Source organism: Myotis yumanensis, unplaced genomic scaffold, assembly GCF_028538775.1.
Source record: "Myotis yumanensis isolate MYYU_CA2020_CCGP unplaced genomic scaffold, mMyoYum1.0.hap1 SCAF_16, whole genome shotgun sequence".
NCBI lineage: Eukaryota > Metazoa > Chordata > Mammalia > Chiroptera > Vespertilionidae > Myotis > Myotis yumanensis.
Genome location: NW_027223767.1, coordinates 17,038,132 through 17,055,871, shown reverse-complemented (window position 1 = coordinate 17,055,871; position 17,740 = coordinate 17,038,132). Strand labels below are relative to the sequence as shown.

The 17,740-nt window shown below is 39.7% G+C and overlaps 2 protein-coding genes across 2 annotated transcripts; both read right to left on the bottom strand.

The window, feature by feature from the left end:
* Positions 1 to 9,234: 9,234 nt before the first annotated feature.
* LOC138994146 (olfactory receptor 1E2) lies at positions 9,235 to 10,179 on the bottom strand. Its single transcript, XM_070393839.1, has one exon. It carries the CDS (start codon positions 10,177 to 10,179, stop codon positions 9,235 to 9,237), a length of 945 nt encoding a protein of 314 aa, XP_070249940.1.
* Positions 10,180 to 16,547: 6,368 nt separating this feature from the next.
* On the bottom strand, positions 16,548 to 17,492 carry LOC138994122 (olfactory receptor-like protein DTMT). The gene has a single exon (XM_070393795.1). The coding sequence runs from the start codon at positions 17,490 to 17,492 to the stop codon at positions 16,548 to 16,550; it is 945 nt and encodes a 314-aa protein (XP_070249896.1).
* Between the last annotated feature and the right edge of the window lie 248 nt (positions 17,493 to 17,740).

Here is a 17,740-nt window from a genome sequence, read left to right as displayed (position 1 = left end):
AACACCCAAATTTAAAAATGAACACATTTCTATGATACATGATGTTGTAGGTACTCTACAAAAATACTTTACATCACCTTTTCACCATCATTACAATCTCTAGATTTCAAATCTCTATAATCAGAAACTCTTATTAAAAATCATTCATTTTTTTAACTTTGTTTTAATACACAATAATGTTCTAACCTTTTTGAAATACTCTCATCCATTAGCTACTAAGACACATAACGTTTCAGTTTTCCTCATATCTGCTGGGTCAGACAGCCTCGGTAACTATAATTGTCTCCTGCTCAGTCAAAATCTTACAGGATGATGTTCCCTCAGGGCTTTTTCCTCAACACTCTTCTACTTCAAAGACTTTGATTACCATTTAAAGTTTATCAGTGGTTCTCAACCTGTGGGTCGCGACCCCTTTGGCAGTCGAACAACCCTTTCACAGGGGTCGCCTAAGACCATCCTGTAGATCAGATATTTACATTACGATTCATAACAGTAGCAACATTACAGTTATGAAGTAACAACGACAATAATTTTATGGTTGGGTCACAACATGAGGAACTGTATTTAAAGGGCCAGAAGGTTGAGAACCACTGCTTTAGATGTATATGTCCCTCTAATCTATGAGAGTATACACAGTTGCTTAATGATTTCCTTCCTTGGCTGTATCACAGCATTTTAAGCTCAGTAGATCCCAAAAGAAAATCACGACCTTACCTTGCTCCTCTTCCACTCTCCACCTCTTCTGATTTACCACATCTCATTAAAAGAGTTCCAGGATATTTAGCCATAAACCGGAGGATTTTCTTTCATTCCCACCTTTCTCTCATCATCTACATCCACTCCTTCAACAAGTCTGATAGATTCTGCCACTTAATTCTCATTCATCCATTCCTTATCTCCACTTTCATGACCCTACACCAACTGACCTTGTGCCTTAATTATACTATTGAAATAGTCTCACTGTGGCACTCTAAGATGAAAATCTGATCATCATTCTCCCTACTGTCCCTAAGAACAATGGATCCTCATTGTTCTTAAGATAAAGGCAACATTCCTTTCAAATAATGCTTCATCTTTTTCACCCATCCAGTAAAGGAGAATATAGCCAATGATATTGGGATAACTGTGCATGGTGACAGATGCTTAACTAGAGGTAGTGTGGTGATCACATTGTAAGGTACATAAATGTCAAATCACTATGTTGTACACCTGAAACTAATATGATATTTTATGTCGAATATATTTAAATTAAGAAGTGACCCTTTCTGCCCCCACAGTTTCATCTGGCCCCCCAATTGCACTCACATTCTTCACTCCAGCAATGCTGGACCTCAATGTCACAACTTCTTGCCTCCAGCCTTTTGCACTTACTGTTCCTCTTGCTTAACATTTTCCTCCCCCTGCTGTCTCTTCACCTGGCTAGCCCTTACTTACCCTCCAGGTATAGTACATGTCACTTACTCAGCTAAACCTTTCCTGCCTCCCAGACCAGATGAGAACACTGCTGTGTTTCACATCACACTGTGCAGGCTCCCATAGCCCTCAAAGCCATTGAATTATTGGTTTATACCTGATCCTTACTAGACTGTAAGATCCATACAGAAAGGCCATGTCTGCTCATGACTGACTGAGGCTGAGACATGTATCCAACTTTACAGGTAGCAGGAGTCCTTTTAAGTAAGAGTCACTACATCTAAATTTTCCCAGAGCAAGAAGTCTCTAGCCTCAAGCATGTAACACTGGATATGACACATTATTATAGAATTTATGAATGTGATCTTGTGCCCTTGGAAAATGTAGGGTACCACAGATTCACTACTCTTGCCATTAATGTAAATGATAAAGGTAATAGAGCTATATAGCTAGATGGATAGATATGTAGATAGATAGATGATCACCTTTTGGTCTTATCTCTCTGGAGCACCATGACTAAGACACCTTACTGTGCCTCAGAGCAGACAAAGAAAGCAGAGGGGAAGGACTAAAAGATGTGGGAAGCTCCAGTTGCTGGGATTTCCACCGTTTGATGCTGTTTGATCCAGCCACATAGATAGGTTTTACACTTTAACACTATGCGCTGACAGTACAGGGGGGGAAACATGAAGTGAAGCACACAACTGGTTTCTCTGAGTTTTGTTTCTCATGTAAATTAGTGGCACCTGACTCTTGTGCCGATAGTGTGCTGGAGATGACAAATAGGAAACAGAACTTGCAGATGCTACCACCGATGATGCAATAAGCCTCTCATCTTCTTCACCCACTAAGTCAGTAGTGCTCAGCCTGGAATGCACATAAAAATCTCGGAGGGGAGTGCTTCTGAAATGAATGTCCATGCAGATCACCTGGAGTTCAAGGAAAACACTGATTCTGACTCAGGAGGAAAGCAGCTACTTTGTAAATTATCATTCTGATGACGCCCACCCTTGTCCAGTAATGACACAGTGAACTGCAAGTAGTAGTAACTATGATGCTATTGAAAATAAAGATCACTGGTCTCCCTAAGAGAACTTTAGAGAAGAGTCCTATGCCAAGGTTTTTCAAACTCAAGGTGCTCTAAAATATAGCAAGGGCTAGAGCTATTGCATTAAAGGCTGTCAGTATATTAAAATTATATTACACTGTGGAATACATTACATAGGAAGTAATATTCATGGATGCTATTATTAATAAAAAAGATCGCCGAGACCGGTTTGGCTCAGTGGATGGGGCGTCGGCCTGCGGACTGGGGGGTCCGGGGTTCGGTTCCGGTCAGGGGCATGTGCATTGGTTGCGGGCACATCCCCAGTGGGGAGTGTGCGGGAGGCAGCTGGTCGATGTTTCTCTCTCATCGATGTTTCTGACTCTCTGTCCCTCTCCCTTCCTCTCTGTGGAGAATCAATAAAATATATTTTAAAAAAAAAAGATCATAACTGGTGGACATTCAACAATATGTTTTAGGATTTGGGAAAGTCTTGGAGGCTGAGAGGTGGAGAAGAGGAGGGTCATCATACCTGAAAATACCACAGCAGAACATCACACAACCTGAGAAGGCAAGACCATCCTGTTAGAATGGCCCCAAGAGACCAGCTCATTCACCTGCTGCCCAACTTAGTCTGTCTGAGGGTGATTTCTGTACCCTTGTCTGAGATTCTGCTCCCCTTTATACACTAAGCCATGTCAAGTAACAGCCTCTGTAGTCATCATCTGTGCCTGCAACATCCCTTCTCACATCTCCTATACTACACAACGCTACACCAAAGGGCCCTGGATCCCAGAGGAATCTAGATCCTAGAGAAACTCATTAAAGGCAAAGTAATTATCCAGGATGGTTCTAGGTCCTCTAGGACGATGATCTCAGAGTCCTGGAACAGTGACTGGTTATAGTCACTGATTACACCTGACTATACTTTGGGGGAAGCTGAGGAAGGAGAGAAGCTCATGTATGGACGACTAAACACTATATGTTTAATGGACATTAGGCCTGTGGGGCTGGAGCCTACATTTTCAGAGGTGAAGGAAAATGGTTGGAGAAGCCAACTAGCAGGGACCAGACTGTGAATTTCCTAAAATATCTTAGGAGTGTAGGAGGCTTTACCTGCTGGACAATTAGAAGCAATCAATACTCTTTGAGCAAACTGCCATGAAAGATACATATGTTGGAAAGATTCTCAGGTGGTAGAATCTCTCACTACAACTCAAGTCCTCATAAGCATATCCTAGGGGAGAAATATATCAGCAGCTAACACCTATTAGATCTCTATGACCCAATCATATGCAAGTATGTGGAAAACTTAGAGTAAGAGAAAAGATAAACTCTCCCAGATCATGTTGAATCTTCTTCAATCCAAGATTGAAAAGGAAATCTAGTTTTAATCCCCTTGAGGAACTTGCATCTCCTTACTTCTTTAAGAAAACCTTTATACACTGGCCACTATCATTACCTCTACTGCTCGACAAGTGTGTCAGATTAACTCCTAGTCTCCACATCTTCCCTTTCTTGCAATTGATCACAAGATCATGGTTGACGTATAATTCCTTTTTCACCACCCATTTCATGTTCTCCTTGACCATCATCTCAGGTGGATAGGGTTCTTTACATAGTGATGTTATGCAGACTTTCATTTCTGGGATACCTGCATCCTCACTGATCCTGCTTTTATTGGTTTGCTATATTCTTCATAACATTCATTATTAGACATGACAATGCTAAGCTATAACAAAAGAATTTCACAGTATTTCAGACACGGTCTTCTCTGATTCAGTTGTGTAAAGATCCTAGTTTTCCATCTGTAATAAATATTGTCACCCTAAGCAGAATAGCAATATTGCTCTTTGTCTATTGGTTCACATAAGAACTTCAAAATGTCCAGTTGCGCCCTAACCTGTTTGGCTCGGTGGATAGAGCGTCGGCCTGCAGACTGAAAGGTCCCAGGTTTGATTCCAGTAAAGGGCATGTACCTTGATTGCAGGCACATCCCCAGTAGGAGATGTGCAGGAGGCAGCTGGTCGATGTTTCTCTCTCATCGATGTTTCTGACTCTCTATCCCTCTCTCTTCCTCTCTGTAAAAAATCAATAAAATATATTTTAAAAAATGTCCAGTTGGTAGTTTCAACTTCTCAATCAATGAAACCATTGTTATAAGCACTTTTCCCTTGAGAACTGTATGAAACACTTCTTGTGTGCCATTTTTAATTCTCTCAGCCTCATCTCTTCTTCCAGCCACAGGTGCAGTAACCAACTCTGCACTGACTTCGACTAGCTTTAGAGGATGCAACCTAAAACCACTTCACCTCATTTATGCTCTACCTGCTCCTGACTTCCTGCTCTGAACTTCTCTGACTCCATGACACAGGATGTCCTGGGGGAACTCCCTAAGTTCACATAAAAATATTTAGGTATCTGCCCCATGTTGAGTGAATTGTATGGAGTGTGAGCTATAGATTTTGATTCTGTTTTGCATATGGAAATTCAATCTCTCAAGTACTAATGGTTAAAAATACTATTTTCCATTGAATTGTCTTTAGATTTTTGTCAGTGATCAATGGATGATACATGAGTGGATCTATTTCTGGACTCTATAAGCTATTCTATAGTCTCTATACCTATCTATATTTCTATCTTTTCTCTAATACCACAATTTCCTGATGATTTTAATTTAATAGTACATCTGGAAACCAGAGCTATATGAGTCCTCCTACTTTGTTTCCAAAATCAACTTTGCTTTTTTAGTTTCTTTCCTTCACATATAAATTTTATAATCAGATTGTCCATTTATACCCCCCATTGGAATTCTAATAGAATTGTGTGGATTCTCTAGATTAGTTTCAGAAATGGCCATATCTTAACAATAGTATTGAATCTTCCAATATTTCCCATTATACTTATCCATTTCTTCAGATCATCTGTGATTTCTTTAATCAGTGTTTTGAGAGTGTCAAGATATAAATCTTTGCACATATTGTGTAAGATTTATAGCTAAGTATTTAATTATTTAGTGCTATAATAAATGATACTTTAAAGTGTTTCTTCACTTTCTACATCTTCATTACTAGTTGATATTAATATAAATTATAATGTGGTAATATTTCTTTATTTACATACAGAATAAAAACTTAATATATGGGAGAGTTTAAAAATGCTGGCAGAAGTAAGTGGATGTTGCACAGACATGCTCCCAGGAACAAACTGGAATTACAACTAAAATACAGAAAATCTTCCTGAATAATCAATGGAAGACTGAGAGGAGGGAACCCTGATGCCCGAGGACCAAAAGTGGAGACTGCATAGAGACTGGTAGGAGGGGCAGAAGCATGAAAGGGCTGGCTGGGCACCCACAGACAGCAATTGAAGTTTCAGAGAGATATCTCAGCTGTGGGGGGTTGCCACTAAGTACTCTGGGATCTAATCCCCAAGTTGGACCCCTACCAGAGAGCACCACAACTGAGAAGGGTACCCACATAACATCTGGCTGTGAAAAGCAGCAGGGTTGCTGTCTGCCAGGGAATGACAGTGGAAAATTCAGGCACCCTCTTAAAGGGCCAACACACAAAATTCCCTGGGGAGTCCCTTCGCTTCCCTCCCAACCCCCATGCTTCGAGAGGGAGTGTGAAATGTACTGGAGTTATGTGAGCAGAAGCCAGTATTGGGGATTTGGGGGTTAGAGCTCATTAGGCAGACACCCCCAATTTCCTGAGCTGAGTCATTCCCTCACACAGCAGAGGACATCTTTCCCACACAGACATTTACCCTGTCTGGGGGGAAGACAGCTAACCCACTCTATTGAAAAACACCTTGCCCTGAGGCCACTTAAGACAATAAAAATCACAATTAGCCTCCAGGCAGAAGCAACTGTTGAAAAAAACTCTCCCCACACTTGAAGACGATTGTCTGGGGCCATCCAAGTTGGAATCCTATCAGTATATAGGCAGAGGCTGTCTCTGGAGGCTTTGAGTCTTTGCCTGATCTAATTAGTAAAACAGAGTTTGACACTGCCCTGCACTAAAGATTGAGAGGTGCAGAGGATCTACCTAATATATAGTCACAAACCCAAACAGACAACCAAAATGAGGAGACAAAGAAACAACCCTCAAATGAAAGAACATTTCAAATGAAAGAACAAGAGAATTCTCTAGAAGAGATAAATAAAGCAGAGATAAGAAATTTGTCTGAAACAGAGCTCAGAGTAATGATGGTAAAGATGCTCAACAACATGAAAAAAGATATAGTAAATATGAAAAAATTCAGTTGGAAATAAAGAATGACATAACACAAATAAAGAACACATTGGAAGGAATACACAGCAGATTAGGGGAAGCTGAGGATCAAATTAGTGAATTAGAAAACACAGTTGAAAAAAATCACTCAATCAGAGAACCAAAAAGAAAAAAACAATTAAAAAACAGGAGAACAGCTTAAGGTCATGGTTGGCAAACCACGGCTCACAAGCCACATGTGGCTCTTTGGCCCATTAAGTGTTGGTCTTCCACAAAATACCACGTGTGGGCGCGCACGTACAGTGCAATTGAAACTTCATGGCCATGCGCAGAAGTCGGTATTTTGTGGAAGAGCCAATATTTTGTGGAAGAACCACACTCAAGGGGCCAAAGAGCTGCATGTGGCTCGAGAGCTGCGGTTTGCCGAGGCGCAGTTTGCCGACCACTGGCTTAAAGGAACTGTGGGACAATGTGAAATGTAACAATATTAAGATAGCTGGTGTACCAGAAGAGGCAGAAAGGGAAAAGGGGAGAGAGAACGTGTTTGAAGAAATAATGGCAGAAAACTTCCCTAACCCGGTAAAGGAAAAAGTCACACAAGTTCTGGACGCACAGAGAAACTCCAAAAAAAAGTAAGAACCCAAACAGGCCCACACCCAGACACATCATAATCAAAATGCCAAAAATTAAAGACAAAGAGAGAATCTTAAAGGCAGCAAGAGAAAATCAAACTGTTACCTACAATGGAATTCCCATAAAGCTGAAACCTGATTTCTCATCAGGCCAGAAGGGAATGGCATGAAGTACTCAAGGTAATGGAAAGCAAGGATCTGAAACCAAGATTACTCCTCCCTACCCCCGCAAGGCTATCATTCAAAATAGATAGTCAAATGAAGAGCTTCCAACACAAAAAAAAAAAAAAAAGTTAAAGGATTACATCACAACCAAGCCTGCATTACAAGAAATGCTAAAGTGACTTCTGTAATGAGAAGAAGAAACAAAGAGAGAAATCTAGGCATACAAAATTAAAATGGCAATAAATAAGTACCTATCAATAATAGCCCTAAATGTAAATGGATTAAATGCTCCATTTAAAAGGCATAGGGTAGCTGAATGGATACAAAAACATGACCCAACGATATGCTGTCTACAAAAGACCCACCACAGAACTAAAGACACACACAGGATGAGAGTGAAGAGATGGAAAAACACTTTCCATGCAAATGAAAAAGAAAAAAAAAAAAGCTGGAGTAGCAATATTCATATCTGGCAAAGTAGACTACAAAATGAAGGTCATCACAAGAGACAATAATGATCACTACATAATACTAAAGAGATCTATCCAACAAGAGGATATAACCCTGGTAAACATATGTGCATCCAATATAGGAGCACCTAAGTATATTAAAAAAAATTCTAGAGGATTTTAAAAGAGAGACCAACAACAATACAGTCATTATAAAGGACTTTAACACCCCACTGACTTCACTGGATAGATCTTCCAGACAAAAACTTAACAAGGAAACAGTGACTCTAAAGGACACACTGGATCAGATGGATTTAATTGACATTTATAGAACATTTCACCCCAACATGGCAGAATGTACATTCTTCTCAAATGTACATGGATCATTCACAAAGATAGACCACATGTTATGACACAAAACAAGTCTCTACAAGTTCAAGAAGATTGAAATCATATCAAGCATCTTCTCAGATTACAGTGGAGTGAAATTAGAAATCAACTACAGTAAAAACACCCCAAAACATTCAACACATGGAGACTAAATAGCATGTTATTAAACAATGAATGGGTTACAAGCAACATCAAGAAAGAAATAAAAAACTTCCTGAAAACAAATGAAAATGAACAGACAACAACTCAAAATCACTGGGACACAGCAAAAACAATCCTAAGAGAGAGAGTACTGTGAACACTTGCTGAGGGAGACATAAGTTAAGAATTTGTAGTCAACAACAAAAAAGTCCAGTTTAGCAGAGGTAATCAAGAGAGTGAGAAGTTTGTGTTTTAGTCAATATTGACTTGGGAGAACAAATATTTTTAAAGCAGAGTTTTGGTTAAAAAAACACATTAAATTATTGCTTCAATAACTGAAGACACATAGATCAGTTCAAAGTTTTTAAATAATGCTTCTTGAGGATCACCTGGGATAATAAAGAGGAAGACTTTGCTAACAAGTCACTGAGATCCGGTTTCTGAGTTCAACTATGCACCTCCTCATCATCTCTTTTACTTACTGTATAATTGTTTAGAATGTCATTTCTTTTAAAAACATCAATTCTAAAAAAAAAGAGCAGGTTAATATCACAATATTTTTTTACAAAAAAGATCTATTAGTTTTTTAATTTATCTTTACTGTTTAAAGTATTACAGGTGTCCCTCTTTCTCCTCCATTAACTCCCCTCCTCCTCACTTCCTTCCCATCCCCAGTCCTTCACCCCATTATGGTCTGTGTCCATGGGTTTTTAATAAGAATTTGTCTCCTGGATAAAATCATTCAAAAATACTAAGCTTTATCATCATACAGAAAAGGGAGTTTTCTTTCTACAAAAGACTCTTCCCAGGGCTCCCTTCATGTCTCTGTTCCTCAGGCTGTAGATGAACGGGTTCAGCATAGGCGTCACCACAGAGTACATCATAGCCATGACCATCTCCTTCACAGTAGAATTATCAGCTGATGGGCATAAATAGAGACCAATAACTGTCCCATAGAACAGTGACACCACAGCCAGGTGGGAGCCACAGGTGGAGAAGGCCTTGCGAATACCTCTAGCAGAAGGGACCTTGAGAATAGATGACACAATCCGTGCATAGGAAGTGATGATGAGTAGGAACGGGATGACAAGAATGAGCCCTCCCATGATAAATATCACCAAGTCATTAACTCGAGTGTCAGAGCAGGACAGCTTCAGCAGAGCAGACATGTCACAGAAAAAGTGAGGAATCACATTGTCGGCACAAAAACACAACCTGGCCATGAGCAGAGTGTGTAACATGGCATGCAACGTGGTCAGCCCCCAGGACAGAGCCACCAGGGAGAGACAGAGCTTGGGGCTCATGATGGTGGTGTAGTGCAGGGGGAAGCAGATGGCCACATAGCGGTCATAGGCCATGGCCACAAGGAGGAAGCTCTCCAGGTCTCCAAAAAGCAGGAGGAAGTACATCTGGGTCAGGCAGCCTGCATAGGGGATGGATGGGTCTTGGCTCTGCATGTTCTGCAGCAACTTGGGCATTGTGACAGAGGAGAAGCAGAGGTCAGAGAAGGACAAATTACTGAGAAACAAATACATGGGCGTGTGGAGCTGAGAGTCCAGGCGAATCAGGAAAATGATGAGGAGGTTCCCCAGGACGGTGGTAACATACATGACCAGGAACAGGGCATAGAACAGGTTTTTCTGCTCTGACTCGATGGGCAGGCCCTGGAGGAGGAACTCTGTGATGGCAGTTTGATTCCATCCTGCCATATACTTCTTCAATGCCTTTAAGTAGAAACAACAGTGTCCATTAAAATCTCAATTTAAATAAAACATATTTTGTACTATGTGGTCTATTAGACGGTCTGCAAAAATGCATTATATCAGTTTCATCACGATAATATAACCTCTAGACCCCAAATCTCTATAATCAGAATCCTTATTATGGAAAAGCCCTATTTTCATCAATTCTCTTTAACAAGTAACGATATTCCAGCCTTTTTAACACACTCTTATCTATTTCCTTTAACACAATAGATATTGCTTTTCCTCGTATCTGCCTGCCCAGAAAGCCTCAGTAACTGTACTTGGCTCCTGCCCTGTCAATATCTTACATGTTGAGGTTCCAGGGCTTTTCATAAACATTGTTCTCTTATAATTCCACACATACCACCAAGAAAGACTCAACAATTCCAAAGGCTTCAATTACTATTTAGAATTGAGTTGTAGATGACTCTCTAACTTATAAAACTGTGTACCCATTTGCCTAATGATTATCTTTCCTTGGATGTATCCCACACATTTTAAAGTAAGCAGATTCATGATCTCATCTCGCCTCTCTGCCAATCTTGACCTCCTCTAATTTCCTATATCCCAGTAAGAGAGATCCAGGTTCTCCAGTCAGAAACCGGAAAGTTTTCATTCCTTACTCTCACCATCATACAATCTGCCAACTGTCCTATAGATTTTCTGCTTCTCATCAACTCCTTATCTCAAACGTCACTAACCTAGACCAGGAAGGCATCATATCTTGTCTGTACTATTGGAACAGCCTCTTAATTCATCTCCCTGCTTCCATGCTTGGACACTTTCCTTTGATGTCCTTCTTTGACACTGTGGACGTCTAAAATGAAAAACAGATCCTCATTCTTCCTTAAGTCTTCCTGGATTCTCATTGCCCTGAAGATACAGGCAAATTTCCTTTTTAAAAAAAAAGCAATTCGTTCCACCTGGCCAGGCAGCTTGCTCCCTCTGCTCCTTCCCCTGGCTTGCCGCCACTTAGTCCCTCTCTCCCCAGACCAGATGAGAACCCAATACTATGTTTCCACAGCATCCTGTGCTTATCCCCACAGCACTCAGTCCCATGGGGATTATTTGTTTACAGCTGTCTTTCCTATTAAATTGTAAAGTCCATGCAGAAAAGGCCCTGACTGCCGAAGGGCTAGCACCTGGCACAGTGCCTCAATGAAACTGATGTTTCATAAATATTTATCGGCTGTGCTTCAGGCTGAAACATGCATTTCTCCAACTTTAAAGTCAGCAGAAGTTCTTGTAAGTGACTGTCACTACTCCTACTAAATTTTCCCAGAACAAGAACTCACTGGCCTCAACACTTTCACACTAAATATGACAATTTATTACAGAATATCTGGTTGTAATTTTGTGCCCATGGAAAATGTCAGGGTACCTCAGATTCACTATGCTTGTCACTAATAGAGATTATAAAGATAATAGAGATATACAGCTATTTAGATAGATGATAGATAGATAGATAGATAGATAGATAGATAGATAATCTATTGGTTCTATTTCTCTGGAGCACCCTCACTAAGACACCTTAATGTGCCTAAAAGCAAACAAAGAAAGCAGAGAAGCACTAAGAGACAGGGGAAGCTCCTTCATAGAGACGTAACTGAGTCCAGTTGCTGGGATTGTTGCCCCTGATGCTGTTTGATCCAGCCACATAGACAGTGTTATACTTGGACACTCTGCACTGACAGCACAGTGGGGGGAAATCTCAGCTGAATCACACACCTGGTTTCTTTGAATTTTGTTTCCCAGGTTAATGAGTGGGACCTGACTCTTGTGCCAATAGTGTGCTGGAGATGACAAATAGGAGACAGAACTTGCAGATACTCCCACCGATAATGCAATAAGCCTCTCAACTTCCTCGCCCATTAAGTCTGTAGCTCTCAGCTTGGACTTTACATTAAAAAAACAAAACCCTAGGGAAGTGCTTCCGAAATGAATGTCTATGCAATTACCCTGGAGTTCAAGTAAAATACTTATTATGATTCAGTAGGAAAGCGGCTTTTAATTCAGTACCCAGCTGATACCAATGCTATTGTCCATAAACTACACAAGGGGTTGCAAGGATATATGATGCTTTTAAAAATAAGGATTACTGATGCCCTCATATAAATTAATCACAATCTCTGAGAGGGAGCCTGTGCAAAATTCTATAAAGCTTCCATGTGGTTCTAAAATAAAGCAAGGGATCAGAACTATTGCATTAAACCAGCCGTGGGCCAACTATGGCCCAGGGGCCGGATCCGGCCCGTTTGAAATGAATAAAACTAAAAAAAAAAAAAAAAAAAAAAGACCATACCCTTTTATGTAATGATGTTTACTTTGAATTTATATTAGTTCACACAAACACTCCATCCATGCTTTTGTTCTGGCCCTCCGGTCCAGTTTAAGAACCCATTGTGGCCCTCGAGTCAAAAAGTTTGCCCACCCCTGCATTAAACTCTATCTCAAAAGTTGCCATTATCACCTAGCCAGTTTGGCTCAGTGGATAGAACATTGACCTGTGGACTGAAAGGTCCCAGGTTCGATTCCGGTCAAGGGCATGTACCTTGGTTTTGGGCACATCCCAGTAGGAGGTGTGCAGGAGGCAGCTGATGGATGTTTCTCTCTCATCCATGTTTCTAACTCTCTATCCCTCTCCCTTCCTCTCTGTAAAAAATCAAGAAAATACATTTTTTAAAAGCTGCCATTATATTGGAATAATATAATCTTGTGGGAATACATTTATGCAATAGATAATATTTATGAATGCTGCCATTAATTAAAGAATTGCATTGATGAGTATTATTCAAAATATTCCTAGAACTTGGGGAAGTCATGGGAGGCTGAGAAATAGAAAAGAGGAGGGTCATCATACCTGTAAACTCTCCAGCAGAACATCACACAACCTGAGGAGTCAAGACCTTCCAGTTAAAAGGGTCATTTGTCCAACTTACTCAGTCTGTCTGAGGGTGATTCCAGGCCCCTTGTTTGAGATCCTGCTCCTCTTTATTCACTAAGGCACACGACGTAACAGCCTCTGTTACTTCATCACTGTGTCTGCAACATTCCTTCTCATGTCTCCCATTCTACACATCCTTGGGTCTAAGGAACTTTGGATCCCAAAGGAAGCTAGATCCTAGAGGAATTCATTAAAGGCAAAGCAATTACCCAGGACCTCTCAGGACAATTCTCTGAGTCTTAAAGAAGTGACTGATTACAGTCACTGATAACACTGATATACCTGGGGGGGAAGGTGGAATAGAGAAAAGTTCGTAAATAGATGTTTAAATACTGCCTGTCTAAGGAATGACAGTGGTCTTGTGGGGCTTGAACCTACATTTTCTGAGGTGAAGGTAGAGGGAGAAGTCATAAAAATTAGCAGGGATGAGAGTGTTGTGCATACTCACAAAAGATGTGGTACATATATACAATAGGATACAATAGAAAGGATAAAGATGGCAGTGAATCACTTTGGGAATATGGACATTTCATGATATTAATTCTCCCAATCCATGAACATGTCACATTTTTATATTTATTTATGTCTGCTTTAAATTCTTTCAGCTACATTTGATGGTTTTCAGTATACAAGCCTTTCACATCTTTGTTGAGTTTATTCCTAACTACTATTTGATGCGACATCAAATTAAAAAGTTTCTGTACACCAAAGAAAACAATCAATAGAGTAAAAAGAACTCCTGCAGAATGGGAGAAAATAGTTTCAAACCATCTACCTGATAAGGAGTTAATATTCAAAATATAGGAGATTCTCCAGAACTCAGTAGCAAAAAAATTAATTATCCCACTTAAAAAAGTGAAAAGTGCTTCTCCAAAGAAGACATACATAAGGCCCCCAGGAATATGAAAAAGGGGCTAAACATTACTAATCATCAGGAAAATGCAAATCAAAACCACGATGAGATATAACCTCATACCTGTTAGGATGGGTGGATATTATTTTTAAAAGATGAGTGTTGGCGAACCTGTGGGAAAAGTAAACACTATACACTGTGGGTGGGAATGTAGAATGGTGCAGTCACTATGGAAAACAGTAGGGAGGTTCTTCAAAAAAATAAAAACAAAATTACCATATGAACCAGTAATCCCAAATCTGTGGCAAGTACATATCCAAAGAAAATTTAACCATGATCTCAAAGAGATATCTGTTCTTCCCCGTTCACACTAGCCAAGATATGGAAACAACTCACATGTCCATCAATACATGAATGAATTAAAAAATGTGGCATATGCATGCAGACAGTGGAATATTATGCAACCTTTAAAAAAAACCTTGACATCTGTGACAACATGGATGAACTCAGAAGACAGCGTGTTAAGTGAAATAACCCTGTTACAGAAAACAGATACTGCATGACTCCACCTATATAAGATATCAAAATTAATCAAACTCCTAAAAGAACAGAATAAAAACGTGGGTGTCAGGGACTGAAATAAGGGGGACATTGGAATGACTTATCAATATGTAAAATAAAATAAAGTTTCTTTTGTGTAAGATGAGTAACTTCTCAAGGTCTGTTGTACAATATCGTCCCTATTGCTGATATTATGGTATTGTGCACTACAAAATAGGTTGAGGATAGGACTCATGTTCAAACATTCTTTAAAAAATTTTTTAAAAGACCAAGTACACAAGAAAATTCTTGGAGGTAACAGATATGCTTAATACCTTGGTTGTGGTGCTATATCATGGCTGTATGTATATGTTTAAATTCATTAAGATGTATAGTTTAATGTGTACAATTTTTATCAGTTTTACCTCAATAAAGCTGTAAATGGAATATAAAACAAATATGGAGGAAATATAAAAAGTTCATATTTGTATACTAAGATTAAAGTGTTCATAGAGTATTTAAAGTGGAGTTGTCTACTATGAAGATAAAAATAAAAATTAAGAACTGGAGAAAAGTATAGGCTGCAGATAGAGATGTGGAGGTAAGAATACATGAGAGGATTAAAATTATGGGTTTAGATATCATCACTTAGTGGGGAGAATAAGGAAAAAATGGACCTAAGTTGGAAACCTAGACAGTGCCATATATGGAGCTCAAATTGAAATATGCAGGCCTGCTACCTTTACTTCCGAGGTGCAAGAAAATGGGAAGAAACCCTAAGTTCAAATATACTGGGATATTAAATAAGCTTAATACTAACCCACTCTGGGACCGGCAAGTCATCAAATCCCATTTTTCTTTCTTTTTCTTTTTTCCCCTTTTTTCTCTGCATACTCACAACTATAAACCCACTTTTGCTCCACCTTCTATATGTGCTAGTTATATTATTAGGAAAGATATGATGGATCAGATGCTCCTAAAGGCAGGAAATTGTCTTTTTCAAATTTTTCATCTTTTGAAGATTTATCTTTGTTTTGCACATAGTAAATGTGTATATATTCAAATTCCTTTTTTTCAATCTTTAAAAAGGTGATAAGATTCCACAAAAAGGAGCAGAATTTGTCACAAGAATAGATTAAGATGATGAGTCTAAAATTTTTTGATAATTTCCAAAATACTGCACAAGAGTGACAGTGAGACTGTTAACCAGACTCTGGCTTTCTTTCTCATGCCTGAGGGGGAATGTTAAGGACTCCAGGTGTTAAGTGAGCTCCCAGGTAAAGACAAACTAAACTATTGTAGCAAAGAGAAAATCCATTTATGTAAGCTTCAGGTCAAAAGAAATGAAAGTAAATCAGATAACGAAAGGTTAAAAGAGAGTATTGTGAGCACTTGCTGGAGAAGAGGTAAGTTAAGAACTTGTAGCCAACAATAAAAAGTCCAGTCTAGCAGAGGTAATCAGGACAGTAAGAAGTGTGAATTTTATTTCATATGGACGTGGGAGGACAAGTATTTTTAGAGCAGAGTTTTGGTTAAAAAACACATGATATGGTAAATTACTGCTTTAGTAATTAGAGACACATAGATCAGTTCAAAGTTTTTAAATAATGCTTCTTGAGGATCACCTGGGATAATAAAGAGGAAGACTTTGTGAACATGTCACTGAAATCCCCTTTCTATGTTTAACTGCACACCTCCACTTCATCTCTTTTACTTACTGTACAATTGTTTAGAATATCATTTCTTTTAAAAACATCAATACTAAAAAAGAAGAGAGTAGGTTAATATCACAATATTTTTCTTACAAAAAAGATCTATTAGTTTTTTAATGTGTCTTTGTTGTTGAAAAGTTGTCCCTCTTTTTCCTCCATTAATGCCCCTGCTCCCTATTTCCTTCCCCTCCCCAGTCCTTCACCCACTATAGTCTGTGTCCATGGGTTATTAATATGAATTTGTCTCCTGGATAAAATTATTCAAAAATACTACGCTTTATCATCATACAGAAAAGGGAGTTTTCTTTCTACAAAAGACTCTTCCCAGGGCTCCCTTCATGTCTCTGTTCCTCAGGCTGTAGATGAACGGGTTCAGCATAGGCGTCACCACAGTGTACATCATAGCCATGACCATCTCCTTCACAGTAGAATTATCAGCTGATGGGCATAAATAGAGACCAATAATTGTCCCATAGAACAGTGACACCACAGCCAGGTGGGAGCCACAGGTGGAGAAGGCCTTGCGCATACCTCTAGCAGAAGGAACCTTGAGAATAGATGACACAATCCGTGCATAGGAAGTGATGATGAGTAGGAATGGGATGACAAGAATGAGCCCTCCAGTGATAAATATCACCAAGTCATTAACTCGCGTGTCAGAGCACGACAGCTTCAGCAGAGCAGACATGTCACAGAAAAAGTGAGGAATCACATTGTCGGCACAAAACCACAACCTGGCCATGAGCAGAGTGTGTAACATGGCATGCAACATGGTCAGCCCCCAGGACAGAGCCACCAGGGAGAGACAGAGCTTGGGGCTCATGATGGTGGTGTAGTGCAGGGGGAAGCAGATGGCCACATAGCGGTCATAGGCCATGGCCACAAGGAGGAAGCTCTCCAGGTCACCAAAGAACAGGAAGAAGTACATCTGGGTCAGGCAGCCTGCGTAGGGGATGGATGGGTCTTGGCTCTGCATGTTCTGCAGCAACTTGGGCATTGTGACCGAGGAGAAGCAGAGGTCAGAGAAGGACAAGTTACTGAGAAACAAATACATGGGCGTGTGGAGCTGAGAGTCCAGGCGAATCAGGAAAATAATGAGGAGGTTCCCCAGGACGGTGGTAACATACATGACCAGGAACAGGGCATAGAACAGGTTTTTCTGCTCTGACTCGATGGGCAGGCCCTGGAGGAGGAACTCTGTGATGACAGTTTGATTCCTTCCTGCCATAGACTTCTTCAATTCCTTTAAGAAAACAGTGTTCATTAAAATCTGAATTTAAATAAAACATATTTTATACAATATGGTCGGTGTGATGGTCTGCAAAAATATGTTATATCAGTTTCATAACAATAATATAACCTCCAGATCCAAAATCTCTATAATCAGAATCTTTATGATGGAAAATGCCTTATTTTCTTCAGTTCTCTTTGACAAGTAGCAATATTCCAGCCTTTCTAAAACTCTCTTATCTATTT

Bases quoted from the DNA above. Each gene is read 5' to 3' on its own strand.
- LOC138994146 (XM_070393839.1), bottom strand. From the start codon at position 10,179: ATGGCAGGATGGAATCAAACTGCCATCACAGAGTTCCTCCTCCAGGGC.
- LOC138994122 (XM_070393795.1), bottom strand. From the start codon at position 17,492: ATGGCAGGAAGGAATCAAACTGTCATCACAGAGTTCCTCCTCCAGGGC.